This window comes from Phalacrocorax carbo, chromosome 1, assembly GCF_963921805.1.
Source record: "Phalacrocorax carbo chromosome 1, bPhaCar2.1, whole genome shotgun sequence".
NCBI lineage: Eukaryota > Metazoa > Chordata > Aves > Suliformes > Phalacrocoracidae > Phalacrocorax > Phalacrocorax carbo.
The window spans coordinates 13,962,136-13,983,045 of NC_087513.1; the positions used below are offsets into that span (position 1 = coordinate 13,962,136).

General features: G+C 42.2%; 1 protein-coding gene across 1 annotated transcript in view; it reads right to left on the minus strand.

The window, feature by feature from the left end:
• The window catches only part of PTPN12 (protein tyrosine phosphatase non-receptor type 12), an 83,117-nt gene extending 63,999 nt beyond the window's left edge, over positions 1 to 19,118 (minus strand). Inside the window, exon 1 of the mRNA XM_064444207.1 lies at positions 18,895 to 19,118. Coding sequence (XP_064300277.1) covers positions 18,895 to 18,993 — 99 coding nt within the window. The 5' untranslated portion in view covers positions 18,994 to 19,118. The remainder of the gene's footprint in view (positions 1 to 18,894) is intronic.
• Between the last annotated feature and the right edge of the window lie 1,792 nt (positions 19,119 to 20,910).

The following is a 20,910-nucleotide window of genomic DNA, read 5'->3' on the forward strand; positions in this document are numbered from 1 at the left end:
ACAACCCTTAATCTAATCCTTAAATGCCAGAAGTTACACAAAACTGGCTAGGCTTTTTTTTTTTTTTTTTACTCCTTCTTCCAAACAACCCTGAGGATCTAAACAAAAGCAAAATTTAGGTAAGAGTCCAGCAGACAGCGAGCCTTAAAGCAGCAATTTGCTTGCCCTGTGTCTGTGGAACCCATCCACTAGATGTCAGTGTCCTCTTTGGCAGAGGAAAACCTTGGATCCCAAGGAATAGAAAGCAGCTGATAGTCCTTTGATATCAGGTCAACTGTAAAGGAGGACATTCTTATAAAGCATCCTTGGGCATCACCTGGGCCACTACAGAAGCAGCCAGCAACAGTACCATTTGTGGTACCAGACACAGAACAAATATAGTCCTCAACACAAAGTTTAGCCAGTAAGGTCAGAGGCTAAAGGCCAAGAGTTGTTTCATGCAACATTGCTGATTAAAAGTAGAGCACATTGGTCAATAAATACTAAAGCACTGAAAAATGTGTGATTAAAAAGGCTGCAAGATAAAAGTATTTCTGTTTCTTATTTCCTAAAATACCCCAAAACACAAAACAACACTTTTGGACAAAAAAATTAAAATATTAGCTACAAGAATGGTCTCTACATCTACCAAAATTCAATCAAAACTTAAGAGGCTTAGACTCAGAAGCAACAGAATAAATTATTATAGCACAGCATGGGATCCTCTGTGGTAGGCATGAAAGCACCACACCCTAAATAAAGGGCTGAGCAGAAGTCAAAGTTCAGGCACATTAAGTGCTTGTTGCAGGAAGAAATAGGTAGGTGTTTCTACTCACCTGCATGAAATCTAGGTATTAAGATAAACAATAAATCTAGAATAGAATATTTAAGTTAGAAGGGACCTACAACGATCACCTTGTCCAACTGCCTGACCACTTCAGGGTTGTCTAAATTTGAGACCAAAAGGAGAATACCAATATAAAAGGAGTCTTAAACGTGACAGCAGGACCACATACTGGGAAATTAATGCCACTCTACAAATTATGGAGGGCTGACAAGCAAGGTCATGCCAGAGGCAAAGCAGCACCATGCATTACAAAAGCAGACAGACAAATGAGAGGAAGGTGCGAAAAATCAAGCTAAGTTTTCTGTAACATATTTTAATGTATCCAGGATTGTATAAGACCTACACTATCCAGGAAGCAATCACAGTAGTGGTAAGCACACACAAGAAATATGGTGGTTCTTGTGGAGGAGATTGGGAAGGTTATGAAGCTGAAAAATAAGAAACTAAGAATTTTGGATGGGGTACAGAGTACAGATTTCTTTCTTTCTAAAGATATTAGATCAATTTGCCAGAGAGCTCTCTCATTTGATCCCCCAACAAGAAAAACTACCTTGAAGCAGATTTGAGCAAGCACAGGACCTGGCTAAAGTCACAGCTCCAGAAGAACCACTTATAGTTACTGCATGCTTACATCTGGTATCCTTGCCAGACAGGAAAAGGCTAAAAAAAAATCACCGCAACTTTTTCCTTTAGAAATAGGAACTTAAAAAAAAAAAGAGGAAGTTGAATGAAAGGAAATTATACAGAGCTAAAGAAGTAAAACATTTGCAAGCAGCACAGTGCCATGTTTAAACGTGCTGGGTAGCAGCACCTGCTGCTACCCTGGCTGCCAATACAGCAGCAATGGGTCCTGGTGCCCTGTGATCACCAGCCTGCCGCTCCGTGTCCACAGTCTGGGAGCTGCTACTCAGAATCCGCCACTGAAAGAAACTGGGAGGACGGCTCAATTTCCTTTCTTACATTCTTTCTCCCAGTATCCACCAGTCGGAATAAAGTATTAGACTAGGTGTACATTTGATTTGACACATTACAGCATTTTTTAATATTCTGAAGAAACCATGGAGTATCATATGGTCCTAAAATTTACTACCCATCTTCCGCCCAGTCAAGAATATGCCTATTGCACCTTGTACAGCAGGTTGTATTACACTGCCTGGAAAGGATAAAAAAAATCTCATTCATTTTATTGCTTTGTCCTGAACACCACAACTGTAGTTATGATCACTTTAAGTATTCATTGTTTTATAACCAAGCTATTTTTAAGGGACTGTCTGTCTTCTACCTAGCTTCTATTTGCCTGAGAAAATCTCAGACAGTTTTACCCTTTTGCTCTTATGCCGTGAACCTGGAGAAGTCTCAGAAAGACTGCCCTCAGTATGGAAATAACTCCGGGTTTTTCTTCCCATGTGCATACACGCATTACAGGAACACTGTGCTTGCCGGTCCTTCTCTTTTTAAGTAACTGTAACTATGGCGTACTTAAGTTTTCCTCTAGCTGTAAGTGCATAAGCTGCTATTCATCTGCTTCTTTCCATCATATGTTATAGAAGCTAACAAATGGAATACAGGAAAGGACAGTTTTTGATGATCTACATAATTATAAGATATGGATAGAGGGACATCCTACTTCTGTACCTTTGGGATTTTTTAAGTTTAGTATGAGCCATGCTGCTTCATCAGTGCAAGACTTCAACTTCTGGTACAATGAAGTATCACCAGGACAGAGTTTCATATCCACCCCTATAGACAAAGGTTAGCTGGGCCATTTTACTGTACTGAAGGCAATAGTTCACATAAATGACAATAGCTATTTATATATTGATATTTCACTTAACCACTGCACCAAGTTTAACAGTTTTTCACCTCCTGTTCCTTACTTTATTTCTTTTAATCTTATTCTGTAAACCACCAATCTCCTTTATTGCCATTCCTTCCCCATATCAGCGCAAACACTGCCTTTATGGCAACTTGCTACTGATGCTGGCTACAGCCCACACTTGCCCATCTAGGAACAGGAAAGTTGCTCAATACTAAATGAAGTATTCCTCTTTTCTGTGTACAGATACATTGAAAAAAATCTGAGAACATACTACAGTTGTGGTCAAATTCACATTCTAATTCTAGAAAACAGGAAGCCATTGCAGCAAAGCCACAGAATTAAGAAGGTGACTTGGTGAGACGCTCTGACAGTGGACACATCAGGAGAGGGGCAGCAGGTAGATTAGCATCACAAAGCCCACTGCCTGCAGAGACCAGAGTCAGGCCTTCTTTGACTGTAAAATACTGGTGACAGTTCCTGGCATAAGCAGAACTTCTTCCACATTTTTGCTGTCTCTTTCAACTCAGTATATTGCTCAACATACATTACTCACCAAGAGAGCAGCAGGCTGCTAACCTGCACACAAATAAGCTACAAATACCTTCCTGTTTTAGCTCACAGGAATGTAATGTAATCTTCACAAAGAAACTCCTGTTTTTTTAATAACTTCCTCCTAACTTTTACTCTTCACTGCTTCCTTCTCCATCAATATGTTTTTTTGCCTCCCTTGAGAAAAATTACACTTTATAGCATTTTACTGAGTATTGAACTTGCAGATCTAAAACTGGAGAATCAACACTTAATTACACCTTCAGATAATGGAAATGGAAGTTTGTGAAACGACTACTCACACCTCTTCAGAATGAAGAACTGGGAAAGTGAGGTTACATAGCACTGAACAACCTAAGAGGAACAGGTTGTACTGCTCCTTACAGCCGTGAAAACTACATGACTTGCTTTTCAGTGTGGAAACAGATCCGCTGTTACTCAGAAAAAAACCAAAACTTCTAAATTGCTACAGATGTGGAAGACTGCTTATTGCGGTAGTTCTAGTTATGAAATAGGCTAGGTATTTCATGCAGTTTGGGTTGGGGAGAAACAATGACCCTTTCCAAATATCAGAACTCCCCACCCTTACTGAGAGGACAACTACTTAAGCACACTAAGTAAGACATAAGCCAAGTTTCTCAATCTGATTTTTCCCTTGATGGAAGTGGCAGCATTCCAAACATCATCAATAGCTTTAAAAGATATCAATTTATTTTCAATGCGTCAGTTAAGTTTAACCTCAACCCTAATGTCTGCTGCAGTTTGACTTTAAGGAACAGCAGCATTTTTCTAAAGCAATGCCCTCTTTAATCCTTGCATTGTGTCTTCCCTTAAAGGCTACCTTCTTCTCATTCCCAGTTGCTAGCATTGTGCATCAGTATTCGACTGGGTAACCAGAACAGCTATTAATGCTAATAAGCCCAGACAGGAATACATGTTTGTTCTAAAAAGACAGTAACAGCATGACAAGTAATAGGATGAGACATACAGGACTGCTAAGTCCTGGCTTTAAAATGCAAACTACAGAAATACATACTCTACAGCCAAAGTGAATTCATTCACTGGAGTAGTGAAGTATCACAATGTCTTATCAGGATGCAAGTGCTTCTTATAGGTGCATTATGTTGAATAGTGCATTATGTGAGAATGCAGAAGTGCACACTATTTACTAGAAAATTGCATCATGACCCCAGTGGAAGCTGCACTGCTACTCTCTCTGAATATTGACTGTATCCCTTGTAGCTGTCAGTACTCAACATTTATTTAAAGATACTCAAGTTAGGCTTTGGTCTCCGGGAATCTCTGTAATAACCAAACTTAGACAATACTTCCAATACTACAGTTTCTCTTTTGAGGAGAGGGATCCATAAGCAATATTACCTGGTCCAGCACTAACCCTGGAATATTAAGCCTGGTAAACTGAACAAACAATAATGTGAAAATTCATAGGGAACAGTTTGCATGATGATTCTTACAAAGGCCATTTCCAAAGAGAATCAAAGTCGTCCAACTTTCAGACATGCAGAGAAAACAGCCTGTTACAGTCAAAACAGCTTTACAGAAACCCTTTCAATACCTGCAGTTGCTTTTAGCCAGTCTGGTTAAGCCTCATTGTCCTTCTTCCCAGGCTTCGTGCCCCACTGTCCAGAGCTAACGAACTTCTATGATATTTACATATTAAAAAAAATGTTGATTATCAGACCAGGTAACATTTGCGAGCATAACTTTCTCTTTAAGAGGATAAGAGCCAATAAACCGTGTGGCTAAGCTATTCTGTTCTGAATTTAAAACCAGACTCAAATAGACCAGCCAGCTCTACTTTGACCATTGAATTAAAGCAAAACAAACTAAAAACCCAACAGAAAAAATCCACCCATACACCTTACCTCTTATTGTAACCCAACAATTGACCAATCAATCAATGCCTGCACAGCTTAAAAGGGTACCGAACTAAGCTATAGGCAATCATTTGCCTTCAGTCCATTAAATCCGTAAAAACCTGTGTAAAGCTAATCCTAGTCCTAAAGAGCTCCCAGCCTAAAAGCAAGGCAAAGACAAAGCTGAAGGAAGATATGTAACTTATACACATGGTTCTAATCACCATGCAAAATGGCCTCTGTCTTCCAAAATCAGTAACAACTGATGATTTAAAAAATAAGGAAATCATTCTAGCAGTACAGGGATAAGCTAGCACAAGCACAGGAGTAAAAGGGAGGGAAGAAAAAGGAAAAAAAAACCCACAACCATAAAGAGAGAGAAGCAAAATGAAAATAAAATATCCAAGATTGAGCACGTATCAACTTTGATCTATCAAAAAATACATGTTGCAATTTGCATAACATCTGACAGAAGTACTATGCCCAGTGGAAAACTACACACTTTGCAGGGATGACTCAATGACTAGCTGACATAAATGCAGAATTCCTAAAGGGTATCTTGTTTCTACAATGTCCAAAAGCTAGATCCAACAAACTAATGACAAATCAAAAGACAGCAGTATGAACGCAAAAGGAAGCTCACACCAGTGAGCATTTCTTCTATTTTGTCTTCTGCAAAAATCCTTCCTCCATGGCATTTGAGATACCTTAAAAAAAATCACAATACACCTTGCATAAGCGAAGTTCCTCAACCTTCTAGAGCTTTTCCGAAGCCCAGTTCATAAGTTAAAAGGTTTTATATACTCTAATTTTCCATACAATATGACAATTATATACTCATTAAGCTGACCTACCACAGAAAGGAAAGAAGATTGTGATCTCTACCCAAATCTTCAGTTTACCAATTTTATATGCTTGAACTATGTTCCTCCGAACAGATGCTCTCAGTTGTTTCCAATTAATGCTAAATTCCAATACCACACTTGCAAGAACATGTTAACAGGGAAACGAAAAAACCCCATACAAATCTTACAAGTAAATATTGTCTGCTGTGTTATTATCACTTGTCTTGGAATAGTTCACAAAGAATGACACCTGAAAATCTACCCCATCAGTACATGATTCAGCAAATTCCTGCCTTCAGGATCAAGTTCTGGAGGTTTTAAAGTGGTAAGTAATACAATGACCCCATAAAGTCTAAAGGACGTGGCACTTAAATGCAAGACTAGAAGGAACTCATTTTTGCATTTATTTACTAAAGCAAATTCCAGTGACTCCCTGACATGCCATACAAGGTCCTTTACCTGACTAAAATCATAGTCGTGTTTAGTTCAAAGGTACTGTCTCTCCAGAAATAAATCAGTTTGCTACTTAATTATACCCCTGCCTAAATTCCCTTTTCACTTCATTGCTACTTTTCTCACTTCTAAACACATCCTCACCTGATGCACACTTATGATGTCTGGAAGTTATCTTCATCCATAAGAGCTAAAAATATCATTGCCAAGGCTTTTATATTCACATAGTTTCTCCATTGGATGATCATACAGAATATTTTTTTTCTATGAATACAGGAAGGGAAGCCTATTATGTATGCTATAAGACTGTACAAACAGTAAGCTGGCTTCATTTTCACACAATCACCAATTTAAACAGCGCTAATTCTTTTTAAAATGCTGTGCCAGAAAGATTCACTGCTATAGCTTTGCACCAAAAATGTTATAGTGTTTAATAATTTATAAATTACTAAATGTAAGCTCTCATTCTGGCTATCCCGTATTAGAATTAGTTGTGGGATTAGCTAGCATTTTAGCAGTAAATATTATTTCCCTTTAGGAAATCACAGTTTATACATGGATTTATGGCAACAGCTTGCTGACACATTTTTTCAGTGTTATTGGTCTCTCTATTTATATCTTTTATTAACAGGCTACAGATTTCTGTAATTTGTAAGAAATACAACTATGCTTCTCTCTGCCGCAGTTTCATGTATTCAAGTTTCTACCTGTTCTTTTCAGAACAAGAAAAATAGGAAGTTGGCATCCTAAACAACTTGCAGGCTGCATTTTCACTGTAAGGAAAAACAAAGAAAAGAAATGAAAGCTCAAATTTCATCACCTTAATCAAAATATTAAGAAAATATCTGGCACCAATTGAAGAAGCAACTGGAGCAATGTTACTACAGAGCATCAGGGCAATTCCCACAGCAGTTCTATGGAATAGCCTTTGGAAAAGTTCTTCTGTTTATAAGGAAAATATAAAAGGTTGTGATTGATTTGTGAGTGACTATATGGCTTAACATGCAGCTTAATGACAACTTACTTCAGAACATTCAGTTTAAAAAACAGACTTGTTTCCAAAGCTTCAAGTGCAAAGCTCCTGTGTTCCAGTTTTATAGCAAAAACCTATTACAGGAAACAAATGAAGTTACACTTCTCCCTTCTGGGCCTACTCTTCATGAAGTAGAAATAACAATAAAATAAAGTATCTACAAAACAGAGCATTTCTTTACTAAAAAAAATTGTAGTGAGTGCCTGAAGTACTTTTCCAAGATCCTTCCACCTGCCTAAAATCATAGTGGTTTTTCTCCATTTACTTATGGTTCCTTATATTGTCCATCGATACTTATACACAATTGTGTTTACACAACCTCACAGGAAATGAGTTAAAATTAGTTTTACATTTTAATTTGGTCATAATAAAAATCAACGCAGCTTTGTGTAACCACCTATGCTACTGAAAATGGAAGCCTTAGAAGAAACTGTCATATACTTAGAGCTATGTGGGGAGACTCACACCATCTAAGAGATTATCTCCTTCTTTTAACAGTTTGTGCAATAGGGGTGCTGCCCTATAGGCAATTTATAATTAATTCATTTCTGCAGGAATTCTCAGGTTTTTGAAGCAGTTAAACTAACCTACATATGCCCTTCCCTCCAGAGTAGTGTTTCATTTTCCAGCTTTATTTTGGGCTTAATGATTCCCTTGAGTACTCCTACTGGACAACTATATTCATTTCAGTTAACAATTACCTATTTGCTAAAATTATCAGAATATACATGAGGGAGTAACTAATAATGAAAGCATAGCTTCCAGTTATAATCCTGCTTCCTATGCAGGAAGGCAAAGACTGAAGTAGAAAACGAAGGAAGATTTAGGACTTATTTTCTAGATGTGGAAAAGCAGTGAAAAAAAAAAAAGGAGCGCTATGCACTGCAAAAATGCAGGACAACACATTTACCACTGAGGCATCCCCATGATCAGTTTTACTCGCTTACAGAGCAGCTAGTCATCAACTTACAAACCTAACCTATCCACAGCCAAAGTGCAGCACACTATTCATATCACTTCTTTTGCTTTGTTTGTTCTGCTTTTTATGTTAATTAATTTCTCGCACTTGTGCAGTAAGACTGTGCAAACACCGGACAATTAATCCAATAAGAAAATCTGTCTAAGCAGGAAGCTATACCCAAGCACCGTATTTGCTACCAGAACACTGAGTGCCTTGAGGGGAAAAAAGACGCTCTCCACGACAGGGTTACGCATTAGAGAATCAAATATAGTCATGTAAGAAATGAAACATTTAGGACAGAATGGAACACCACTCAGGCTTCTTAAGAGCTGTGCAGTTTCCACAGAAGTCAGTCATTTCAACATGACGCATAGTCTACACTGGGTAAGACCCTTGAACACTTTAAGACAGGAAACCCATATAGCATCCTTTAAATTAGGAACCCAGTTGTTCAAAGATAGCCATTCTCCAATAACTATCAGAGGAATAATGCCATACTAACATAAATGAAAGACAACATCTATTAAAAAAATAAACTATGGAAAACAATATGAAAATTCTGGATCAACAGCCCCTGAAACTCTTAAGTGTGGTGAGTAGCTGGGAATCACACCTACAGGTCTCTGAAGTTCAGCCAAACTCTGCGTGAACTAGAACCTTGTCCAAACAGCTGCAGACATGCAGCTCAGCACAAGAAAGGGATTTCTCATCCGTGATATTGACCCTAAGGCAGATATGAAAGAGCAATGATAGCAGAGGTGCTAACTGCCCAGCCTCAATAAAAGCAGGAAGATGAGACAATGCCACTCATGTACTACATCCTTTTCAGCCTCCCATTGATTGTCCTTTATTAGCTGTCTAGAAGAAAACGTCTTGGCCCCTTGTTTTCACTGTAGCCCAGCTGCACAGCTGAAAGATGGTCATCTACCTCTCCAGAACCAAAGAAGGAACTGCTCTCAATCTTACTGATCCACGTAGAAGCTACTCTTCCTGTAATCAGAAAGAGTACAAAACATCTATGTTTTCAGATGAAAAACAAAACGCAGATGTCACCCACATGAGGCAGTCAGAATGACAAGACAGCAAGACACAAATGCAGCGAGATGCAGAATTGTTCAAGAGGACACCACTGTACTCTGACCTTAGAAAAACAAACAAAACCGGCTACAATTTACAAGTCTACAAAAGAAGGAAGTTAATGTGAAAAAGTTTGTTTAAAATTGACAAGTTCAGTATTATCACAAAATAAAAGACTGAAGTAGCACATACGTTCTTTAAAGCAATACAATTTTAACTAACTTCCCTTTAGAGACTGATGCTTTCCAACCCATGACTTTAGACACTAAAATTCATAGCTAATATCGTACACTTAAAACCAATATATTTCAATAATGTTTAAGAATCAAAGCCTGCCCTCCAACACATAAAAAAAGTATAGCCCTTCCTCCAAAGAGAAAGGAGCCTAAGTTATATGGCTATGCTTACAAACACTTAACAACTGTGTTAGGATTTCTGCAAATCATAGCAAATCCAAGGCCTTTGATACTGGCCCCCACAGTCTCCTCCTGGAGAAATGAATATGTTATGGCCTAGACAAGTGGTCTGTGCAGTGGGTGGGGAACTGGCTGACAGGCCGCACCCAAAGGGTGGTGGGAAATAGCTCCTTTTCTAACTGGCAACCTGTCACTAGTGGAGTCCCCCAGGGATCGATATTGGGCCCAATGTCATTCAATATCTTCATAACTGATCTGGATAATGGCATCAAGTGTAGCCTGATGAAGTTTGCTGATGACACCAAGTTGAGTGGGGAAGTAGACACTCCAGAAGGGAGAGCTGCTCTGCAGGAAGATCTGCATAGGCTGGAGGAATAGGCCAGCAAGAACCTTATGAAGTTCAACAAGGACAAGTGTAAGGTCATGCACCTGGGAAAACATAACACGGGAGTGCAGCACAGACTGGGATCCACCTGGCTGGAGAGCAGCTCTGTCAAAAGGGACCTGGGGGTCCTGGTGGACAGGAAGCTCAACATGAGCGAACAGTGTGCTGCTGCAGCCAAGAAGGCCAACAGGGTGCAGGGCTGCATCAAAAAGGGCATCGCCAGCAGAGAGAAAGAAGTCATCAGCCCACTCTACTCAGCGCTTGTCAGGCCACACCTGGAGTACTGTGTGCAGTTCTGGTCCCCAATACACAAAAAGGATGTGGACAGGCTGGAAGGGGTCCAGAGAAGGGCCACCAAGATGATCAAAGGACTGGGAAGCCTGCCATGTGAGGATAGGCTGGGAGAACTGGGTTTGTTCAGCCTTGACAAAAGGAGGCTCAGAGGGGATCTCATCACCAGGTACCAGTACTTAAGGGGTAGCTACAAAGAAGATGGAGACTCCCTTTTTACAAGGAGTCCCATGGAGAGGACAAGGGGCAATGGACGCAAGTTGCTCTTGAGGAGATTCCGATTGGACACCAGAGGGAAATTTTTCACACTGAGGACAGTCAGCCATTGGAATAATCTCCCCAGGGAAGTGGTTGACTCGGCCACGTTGGACACCTTCAAGAGTCGTCTGGACGGGGTGCTGGGCCGTCTTGTTTAGACTCTGCTCTTCCCAGAAAGGTTGGACTAGATGATCCCTGAGGTCCCTTCCAGCCTGGGATTCTGTGATATTAAAACCTGAACAAGCCAACTGTTCCATACAGCACTTACAACTTTTAGTCTACTAATGTAATGTAGTGGCCCTTGGCACATTCTTAACACTAGGCAATTCAATTCTTTTTACTGGACTACGAGAGCTCAGAAGTAAAATAAATTAAAGAACTGCCAGAAGGATCACAGTAGGATTTCCTTCAGAATTACTGACGCTTCCTTCTAGAAATCTGAATGAATGAAACATGTATCTTTATTTGCTTTTGTTCCTAATGACACATCTAGCCCACAAGGTAACATCATTCATAGCTTCAGCCTTCTTATAATAGCTAGATATTTTTCCCCATTGAAGTAACTGGCTATATCAGCTTGATACTTTTTACAGCTGATAATTCAATTCTTCTAGGATTTTCTTTCAAGACACTTCCATTAGAGCAATACTGCCTTTAAGTCTTTCCAGAAATTGACTACCACCAATAAAATTACCTTTTCAAGAAATTAAAAGTATCGGTTTGTAGGAGGATAGATAGGAGGAAAAATTAGGTCAACCAAACTAGGTCACCCATTTATACCTCTGTTTATCTGGTACCTTTTGGGAAACTTATTCCTCTACTTCATCTTTTTAGGTGTGTAACATTTTTTTCATTCTAAAGCTGATGGCAAAAGGATAGCTAGAATAAGGGCCTCCGAGATACAAGCAGTAACTTTCCTACGCAAACCTTGCAGTGACTTAAACACCCTGACACCACTATTCAAAGATACTGTAAAACAATGGTTCCCAACCCGGAACAATGCTCCTGAAGTCTGACTCCTGAAGGACTTTCTTGTGCTCTTATCCTCTTACAACTCCTTCCTTACCTTACTGCTCTGCTCTCAGCTTCCCCAGTAAAGCTATCAGCTTTGTATTTGTACTGTCTCAGCGGTATTGGGTCTGAATGTAATTTTGTTTCTTGAAGATGTAGAAGGACTCGAGACAATACTCTAACAATACAGCCACTCTCTGGGGCTCCCAGCTCTGGATCAAAAATGCAACAGAGTGCTCTTCTTCCATGAACACATTCTGACTATTCAAATTTGAACAAATAATTAATTAGTTAAGTTTATAGTGGCAAGGTTTTTTGCCACATGAATCAGGAAAACAAAGAGCTTAATCTCTTTGCAACATTTGCATACTAGCTAACAGGAACAGAAATGCATATCCATGCTTCATTTAGGGCAAATATACATGGCTAGGTTACCCAAGCCTACACTGGCATAACTGTAGCAATTGTGGAGTACAACAGCCTGAGGAAAACACCAGGATGCAAATACCAGGATGCAAACACCACACTTCCTCAGGGCACAAAGAGCTGCTGCTCTACCCAATTAACTTACGCCTTACTCAGTTCCGTATCTGACCTTTAACACTGGCGCCTCTCCCTAAATGGGAGCTGTTTTATAAGACCAAGAAGAAAAACATCATCTAGCTTCTGACTTTGGTTCTACAAATGTGAACAAGGTATATGATAGTTTCATCTTTTCCCACTGCTAACAACTGCGCTACTCTTTTCTCTATGCCAAAATTTCCTGAGTGCTAAGCATGTTACAGTACAAGTGTACCAGTACACAACAGAGAAACCACACATCTTAAATAGTAACAGTGAAGGAAATCAAAGAGGATTTCTGTTTATTACAAATCAATGGCTTTAAGATGAATTTTAAAAGCCTCAGACTTTTGTTACACTTACTATTAACAAAGGTACACAGGTTAGATAAGCAGATATTCAGATTAACCTTTCACTACTTGCAGAGCTCATAACTTCTATTTAGCTGTAATAATATAAAGGAAAAATAGTCTGAACCTATTGCAGTTTTAAGGTAAATTATGTACACTCCAAAACAAGAAATTCTTACTATAGCTACCAGTGACAGATCTATACAGAGCAGTATATAAGCATACATCCAGATATATCCATATATATGTATATGGCATGTATCTCTGCATGTACATAGATCACAGAACTATAGATTAGGGTCTAGGGTTGATGAACTATGGTCACATGAGACATCTATATACAGGTATTTACGTGCCTAGCTACACGTATCTATCTCTATATATGTATAAAATATTCAACAAAAGGCACTGTAGGCCTGAGATCAGAATAAAAGCAAAGTGTGTATTTGACATGCTGTTTAAATTATTTGGAGCGCATGTAGTGTGCCATGAGTGGCAAGCTCAAGATTACCGCTTGCTCCTCCTGAACAATTCTGTAATATTCAGCAAAATCAGGACACAAACCTTTACTCCATAAGAACAGTAGACATACATGCCGCTGTCTTTGGAGACTGAGCCAACCGAACTTACTACCACGCAAGCTATTTGACACAACCCAGAGCACTGCCTAACTGACTTATTTCATTTCATTTGCCCAAAAGAACTACTGCAATTTTAGGCAGAGTTTGCAAGTTCTTATACCCCAGGGTCACTATAACAGCTTTGTGGTTATATTCAACCGCCCCTATGAAAATTCAGCATGGCATCTTTGAAACAGGACTCACTTTCTCAGAAGGGGACAAAAAACCTGAATATTGAAACTGAACAGTTGTTCACAGAAAGTTGTATTTTTGTATAACATTTAAAGACCGGTATTTCACAAAATTTCAGAAGCTGCTGAAGCTAAGTGTTACTGAAATTGCTATTCAGACATATTACTCCAACCAGATGTAAACAAAGCTTTATGAATGGTCTGGATGACTATCACTTCTCACGAAGTAATCTGTTGGGGTGTGTGTCCCCAAATCAAATTAACAGCATCTATCTGAAATACAGTAAACGGAAATAAAACTTCAAAAATACATTAACACTCAATTTAAAGCAAAATATGGAAGGGAATAGTAACAGACCCATTTTTTACTCTGAAATTATAAAAAGGCTCAAAGCATATCTAAAGTGACAGTTGTCTATGGCCTACCTGCACATCTGTAAGAGCAGAGCTTCTTATAACAGATCAGCTGTACGACATACTTATGGCTCACTTTCAAGGTAATCACTCCTTCTATCACACTTAAGGGAAGAGAAGTGCTCAGAAGTGTTGATGTTCATCCAAAAGCCCCCAGTTTACAAGAATTTTATGCAAGCCTATATTCACATCAATTAAATCTTTTTTTTTGAAGTTTCAAGAAACAGTTTACCATCTAGCTTATTCTACCAAAGCGTTCTTTCTAGTTTAGCCTTAACAGCATGTATTTTACAATGTATATGATAAAGCATAAGTTGAGAGTTCATGCTTCAAACTATACGCTACCAGCATGAAACTCATTAAGTAAATAAATACTGGAAAAATTATTTCCAAAATGGCAATATTTTAAAACTTAAAAATAACAACACAGAGATATAATACTCTTATCTTTCTTTGCCAAGTATCCAGATTATATGCTTGCCTTATAAATTTGAAAAATACCTTCACAGATCCTCAAGAGGTGCATTAATGGTATCTGAATCAGAAAGGTTTATACAAATGCATATTAATACTCAGAGCTTTAAGAAGGGTGCTTTGCGAGTGCTATGGTTTTTTGTGATATCTTTAATGCTATTTCAGAACGTACAGGAAATAGAACAAAATCAATGTCATGATTTCCATTAGTATACGGACTTTCACTATGCAACTTAGTAGTCTTGACCAGTGATTTACAATAGTCTAGATTACTAATTCGTTTTTAGTAGTCTTAAGCATTTTACAAAAGATGCACTTTCTTGAAGAAAAAATAACACCAAAAAAAACCCAGGGAAGGCAAGTTTTATAACATCTGGTGTAGCACTGCAGATGATCAGCTTAGCTTTTATCCTTAGAAGTCAAGCACATTCCACCTCCTGTTTTTTTAAATAGGATTTTCACAGAACAATGAAGCAGAAGTACTTAAAAATAAAAATTTTGAAAATAAAACCATTGAGAGGTTAAACACATAGGAACAACCTTTTTACCTGTTTCCAATCAATGACCCATTTAAACCCCCTTTCATACTTTAGAAGACAGGTCATTAAGTTCTTTACTCTCTCCAAACCAAAGAGTTTTAGCTTAGATAGACTGTACAGAACACAGACACCAAAAATTCAGTTGTATTAGTTACCAGTGTCCTCTTGAATGAAAGGTATATAAAGATCTGACACCAGATGTAGGTACCTAGTAACTCCTTGCAAAGTTGTTAAAAATCAGTGTTAAACTGATTATCAAAGACAGGATCATTCTGACACCACTACCTTCAAACAGCAGCTGAGGGTCCCCTACACAGTACCCACTGCAAAAACCACACACGCTTTCATGCATTCTCTGTGTTCCATGACAACAGATTAGCCAGCAATATAACCCAAAAGATTAAACAAGACCATCAAATACCACAAAACATTTGAAATATAACACCTGAATTTTTAAGTCAAAGCCTTACACCATTCGTATTTCAGTCCTCCAGTAACAATGGCAATCTGCATCAGACAAACTATAGGAACGAGAGCATCAGAATGCTTTTGGCAAGACTGTTGCATAAGAAAAGCATGTTGTTGTAGATAAATTAAATCAAAACCAGCAGAAAATACTTATTGAGGTCTTTCTAAAATCTAGAAAACCTGCTCTCTTTACCTCCATATGAAGCTTTAATTTTCAACCCTTGTTTGATGTAAGACATGTTCACTATAGAAAATCGGAATCTAGACCAGGGTGGTTGTATTTGTACAACATGAAACACCAAAAGGAAGCAATCTATACTTAACTTCCTTTTGCCTAAATAGCAATGTCAGCAGAAAACAAGGAAAAAGTATACTGTTGGATGTACTGTAACCATACTAGTAAAATCCTAACCTACCTTATTTTAGGAAAAAGCCCACTCGTACCTATATCCCCAGATACATGCTTATTGGCAAAGCACACAAGCAAGACTATACTGTTTTCAAACGCTTTGCTTCATTTAAACCTAATTGTGCACACCCACAGTACTGAAGTGATCTACTAGTAAGTCCTGCTTACCTTCTACAGCAAACTAAATAAAATTAAATAGATATGAATTCCAGTAACAATCTTGCTGTTGGTGCTTAGCTTATACAATTTCTCGGGGGGGGGGGGGGGGGGGGGGCGGGGCGGAACATGGATATTAAAAAAATCACCTTTCCACCTTCCAAGTGGAGTATGGGTTCAGGCATGTCAATGGCATTATTAAATATCAGCCTGGTCATCTACACTATGGACTTCCAATAACATTCAGCCAGACTAATCAGTCTACCTGCGCACAACTCTCAGCTTCTCCACCCTCTCTTCCATCACTCCCTGGAACCTGCCTATCAAGTACTTTTAGTTCATTCACTCAGGCCTAAATATAATTCTGTAAGCCTATTACTGAACACATTCGAAGGCAATAAAGATGTGAAAATACAGAATTGTTTTCAATTGCGTTCACCCACTATTCCAGGCCTATTTTTAGATTCCATTTTGACTTGGAAATGAAGCGATGAGTAACAGCAATTCCTATTCCACAAATTTGCCACTGCTTAGCAGCAACATCCTGCACTTAAATAAGAAAATACAACTTCCTCCCTCCATGCCCCTGAAAAATCTCCACTAAATATTAAAGAAAACAGAACACTGAAGTTTTTTATCCCCTTCACCTCTCTTTTCTTCTCCGTCTTCAATAATTTCACAGAGCATCTAAGCATGGCTCTGTTAAAAAAAAAAAAAACACACCAAAACCCCAACAAGATGCCCCAACACAGTGAAAAAATAAGTAAATCTGTAATTATGATTCTTGTCGCCATACTAATCTATATCTGCTTTAGTACATGGAGGTGAGTATTGAGACGAATGTGAATACTAAGGCCAAAGATCAGCATCCTAGTTTCCTGGTTTTCTTTTAATTTATTATGCAAAACTTTAACATTAAAGTTTGAAAGTAAAAGAAATTTTGAATGTAATTTTTTCCAAAGCATTTAACACTGTTTCAGGTAATACATCTTTCTCCTGAAATGCCTTGCCAACTAGTTCCTACAGTCCTGTTTTCCCAGCTATACAGTTGAAAGCTATAGAAACAACACGCTGTCAAGTACAGAAATTGAAACAAAAGCTATTTTTCCCGTACACAGGTGCTACTACTTAGAAGAAAGTGGGACAAAACTATTTATGCCATTCAACTATAAGAAAGCTAAAACATTAGGCTATTTGTCAGATATGAAACGGTACAACTGGGTTAGGAGATCTACTACAAATTATTTAACATGAAGGCTATTAAAAAAATCCCACATTTTCCACTAGTCTAGGCCACCCTTTCTGTAAAACACATGTAGCTTAGGTAAGCAAGACGGACTCATCAGTACAAGACAAAATGTCAACTTGTGTTTAATGGCAATTATATTACTAAAACTATCACTTAACGAAACGGTTGTGCCAAAGCATTTAACCTTTAAATTCTCATGCAAAGATGCTCTATTCAGTGAAATAGATTGAGAAGTGTCCTAGTGCTCCAACGGCGTTCTTCATTTTATGTTTTCCTCTCTTCCTTTCCCACACGCTCAGATGTTTCAGCAGCATACTTTCAGTATTTGCAAAATCCTGCCCAAAGAGCATGGCCGATTTCCCACGGGCTCCCACCCCACCCTGGATGAACTCGTTACTTCCCAAAGTCCACTCCGCTTCCTCTTCCACCCCTGGACCTGCCAGGGCTCCCAATGCCCCTCCGCCTTGCGCAACATCCGCAGCCTCCTCCCCACATTTCAGACAATCCCTGATGTGACACTTATATTAAGGTTTTGAGGTGGCTTTTTTGTTCCCAGACCACCAGCAAGGACTGACAGCTTAAAGGGCTAACAATGTGGTTTTAAACCCAAATAGCACCAGATAATAAAACGAGCTACAAAGAGCTTGTATACAGAGGTCGCTAACCCACTCATTGTCAGCTCTTCTGCGGTCAAACTGTATTTTGACATTAAGTGTTTAAACAATATTGAAAAGTGCCAGCGACATCTGCCCAGTCAAAATTATTGTTCACAGCTCAGACCGTCTATTCGAAAGATAAATCCCCACAAACATTTTAACAGCCCGATTAAACAGCTCAAATAAACCGGGAGAAGAGCTAATTCTGCAACAAATTCTTTCCCCGAGCACACGCGTTAACCAAAGGCTGACAGCGAACTGATCTGGAAGGAAGAAAGGACGAGGGATACGGGCACGGCTGCGTGGGGGATGGGGAGCGGAGGGAGATGTTAGGGAAGGGAAGATGAATATTCCTCCAAGGACTACCCAATACATTTAACACATCTCCTCGGGAAGAAGAGACGTCTCGAGCAGGCGGCCAGAGGGGCAGATCAAGGGGGAAAGGGGGAAGGAGGGAAGGGGTGCCCGGTTATCCCCAGACGACATGACAGAGGGCAGCCCTGCGGAGAAAGGGGCTGCGGGGGGGGGGGGGGGTGGAAGGAAGCGCCCGCAGCCCTCCCCGAGCTGCCTCTGGCCCCTTTATCTGCTCGGGGAAGGAAGGGGGGGGGAGGGGGGGAGAGGCTCCCGTTTAATTTTGCAGCAGCCGATCACTCCCGTCTCCCCGGAGGGGTGAAGGGCCGGGCAGGGGGCTGCAGTGGCAAACCTCCCGGGGGTGGGAGCAGGAAGAAAGGTAAATTAAGGCGGCCACCTCCCCGCACCCCCCCGGCTCAGAACGCGGTGGGGGAGCACGGGGGGGGGGCCGGCCGAGCTCCGGGGCTACACAATAGCAGGTCCCTGACGGGGAAGCGCTGCTTCCCCCGACGCTCCCTCCCAACCTCGCAGGGCGCTGGGGAAGGGGCTGCAAGGGCAGCCGGCGTCCCGGCACCCCTGGCGGGACCCCCTCCCCCCGGCCATGAGGGGAGCCGGAGCCCTGCCCGCCCCCCCCCAAAGCGCCACCGCCCCTCACCATGAAGTCGCTGGCGAAGTTGTCCTCCCCATTGTGGTCCGTGTCCTTCATGGCCTGGACTCGCTTAATGAATTTCCTCAGGATCTCCTCCTGGCTCATCCTGCCCCGCCGGCCGCCCTGCGGAGCGGGAGCCCTAGCCCCGGCCGCCCGACCGCTCTCCGCCTCGAGCCCCCTCCGCCGCACCAGCCCGTCACCCGGCTGCCTGCCCTGCCCTGCCTCGCCGCGCCTCTCCCACCCCGGGCCTCCCCGCGGCCTGCTGGCGCGGCGCGGCGCGGCTCCCCACCCCGCTCACGGCCGCCCGGCCGCCCGCTCCATCCTCCCCTCCCTCCGCCCGACCCTCCCTGGGCGCCGCCGCCGCCGACACAGGGACACGACGAAGTCCCCGCCTCTCCCCCCCCCCACCCGGACGCGCAGGCGCGGCCCCCTCTCCGCCGCCGCTTCCTACGCCCGCCCCTCCTCGGGAGCCGGGCCGCCCCGCATCGCGTCGATTGGCTCCTCTAGCGGCCGCCTCGCCCTACTGGCCGTCGCGCACGCCAATCACCAGCTGGCCCAGCCTCGATGGAGAGTCTCGCTGCGCCCTCCAGCTGGCTCCGCCCTGCCAGCCCCTCCCGGTTCCCACGGATGGGACCTTCCGAAAGCCGCCGAGCGGAGCCCTGGAAGGGACCACTGGGAAAGCGGGGAGGGGGGAGGCCGAGCAGGACGAAGTGCGGTTTTCTCTGGCTGGAGGACAATAGGGCGGCGGTGGGTGCCTGTAGCCGCGGGCCGGGAGGCAGCGGCCGGTGCCGCGGCATGTCGGGACATGTGGTCGCGCGGGCGCCGCGTCCCCGCGCTCGGCGGGGTTGTCGCTTCCTCACGGAGCGTCCCCGCTGAAAGGCCCGGCCCGGAGGAAAGGAGGTTCCCTCCTCGGGGGGAAGTGCCCAGGGCTTGCCGGTGGTGGCGGTGACCGAGGCGGGGCGAAGGGCTCGGCACGGGGCAGGGCCGCGGGCGGCGCCGGTGCTGTGGTAAACAGTGGGCGGTGGGAAGATGGCGGGCGGGCAGGGGGAGGTGGCGGGGCGGGCGCCGGCTGCTCGCCGGGGACTGCTCCCCCCCCCCGCGTGTGTGTCTGTGTCTATGCACTTAATAAAAATGTCCGCCCGGGGAAGCGCTGCCCGCCGGTGGCTGTGAGGGGCTGTGGGCCGGTTCTGGTGCGGCAGGCGGCTGCCGGGAGCGCCGTACGGGGCTGGCGCGGAGCGTCCTGGCGGGGAGAGGGTCCCGTCCCCCCCAGCGCTGCCTGCGGCCGGGGTCCTCGGGCACCTCCGGCCTTCCGGGCAGGATAAAAAAAAGGATGTTCTGGCAACGTCAAAGCATTGAGCCGGCAAGATAAAGAGGGTGCTATTTCTGCATTTCTTTTATGTGAAAACGTTAAAACATCTTCATGCCTGGTGTCCCGATTACGTTTTTAACTTCTGCTTTAGCAAAGCAAAATAATTTTAGAAGTGTATGTATCTACAGTCACATAGTATAATAAATATAATAAGCAAAGTCTTTCAAAGTATAATTTTATTCGTTAAAAACTACACGGCCTTTATTGATGGAGTTGATCTAACAAAACTTTGTTACACAGACTAATGATAAAGGTCTGTGCAGAGAAGCATGACCCGGTTAAGGCAGTCCTACCAAATTGAAATTGCCCGTTTTCTCCTGCTCACTCCCACCCGCTGTAGCATGTTGCGCTTGCGGTCGCACCAGCACAACTGCTTGTTGGACAATACATCGAACCAGCTCAGGGAACTGCAATATAAGCACATAGAAAAACTGTTTTTTCTTCTCGGATGATTCAGTCAAGCTGGCTTTGCTACCCAAACAAACCTACATAAAAGCTTGGTCTTCCTGTGGTGGCGTAAGATATTACTGGTTTAGATGACTACTAAAGATTACCACCGCTGTACCAGAATTAGCAAAATGGCATGTTACCACCCTCAGCCCAATTCAATGTCCATCAACGCAGCATCTTCCTAATGAAGGCAAGTTTGGAGC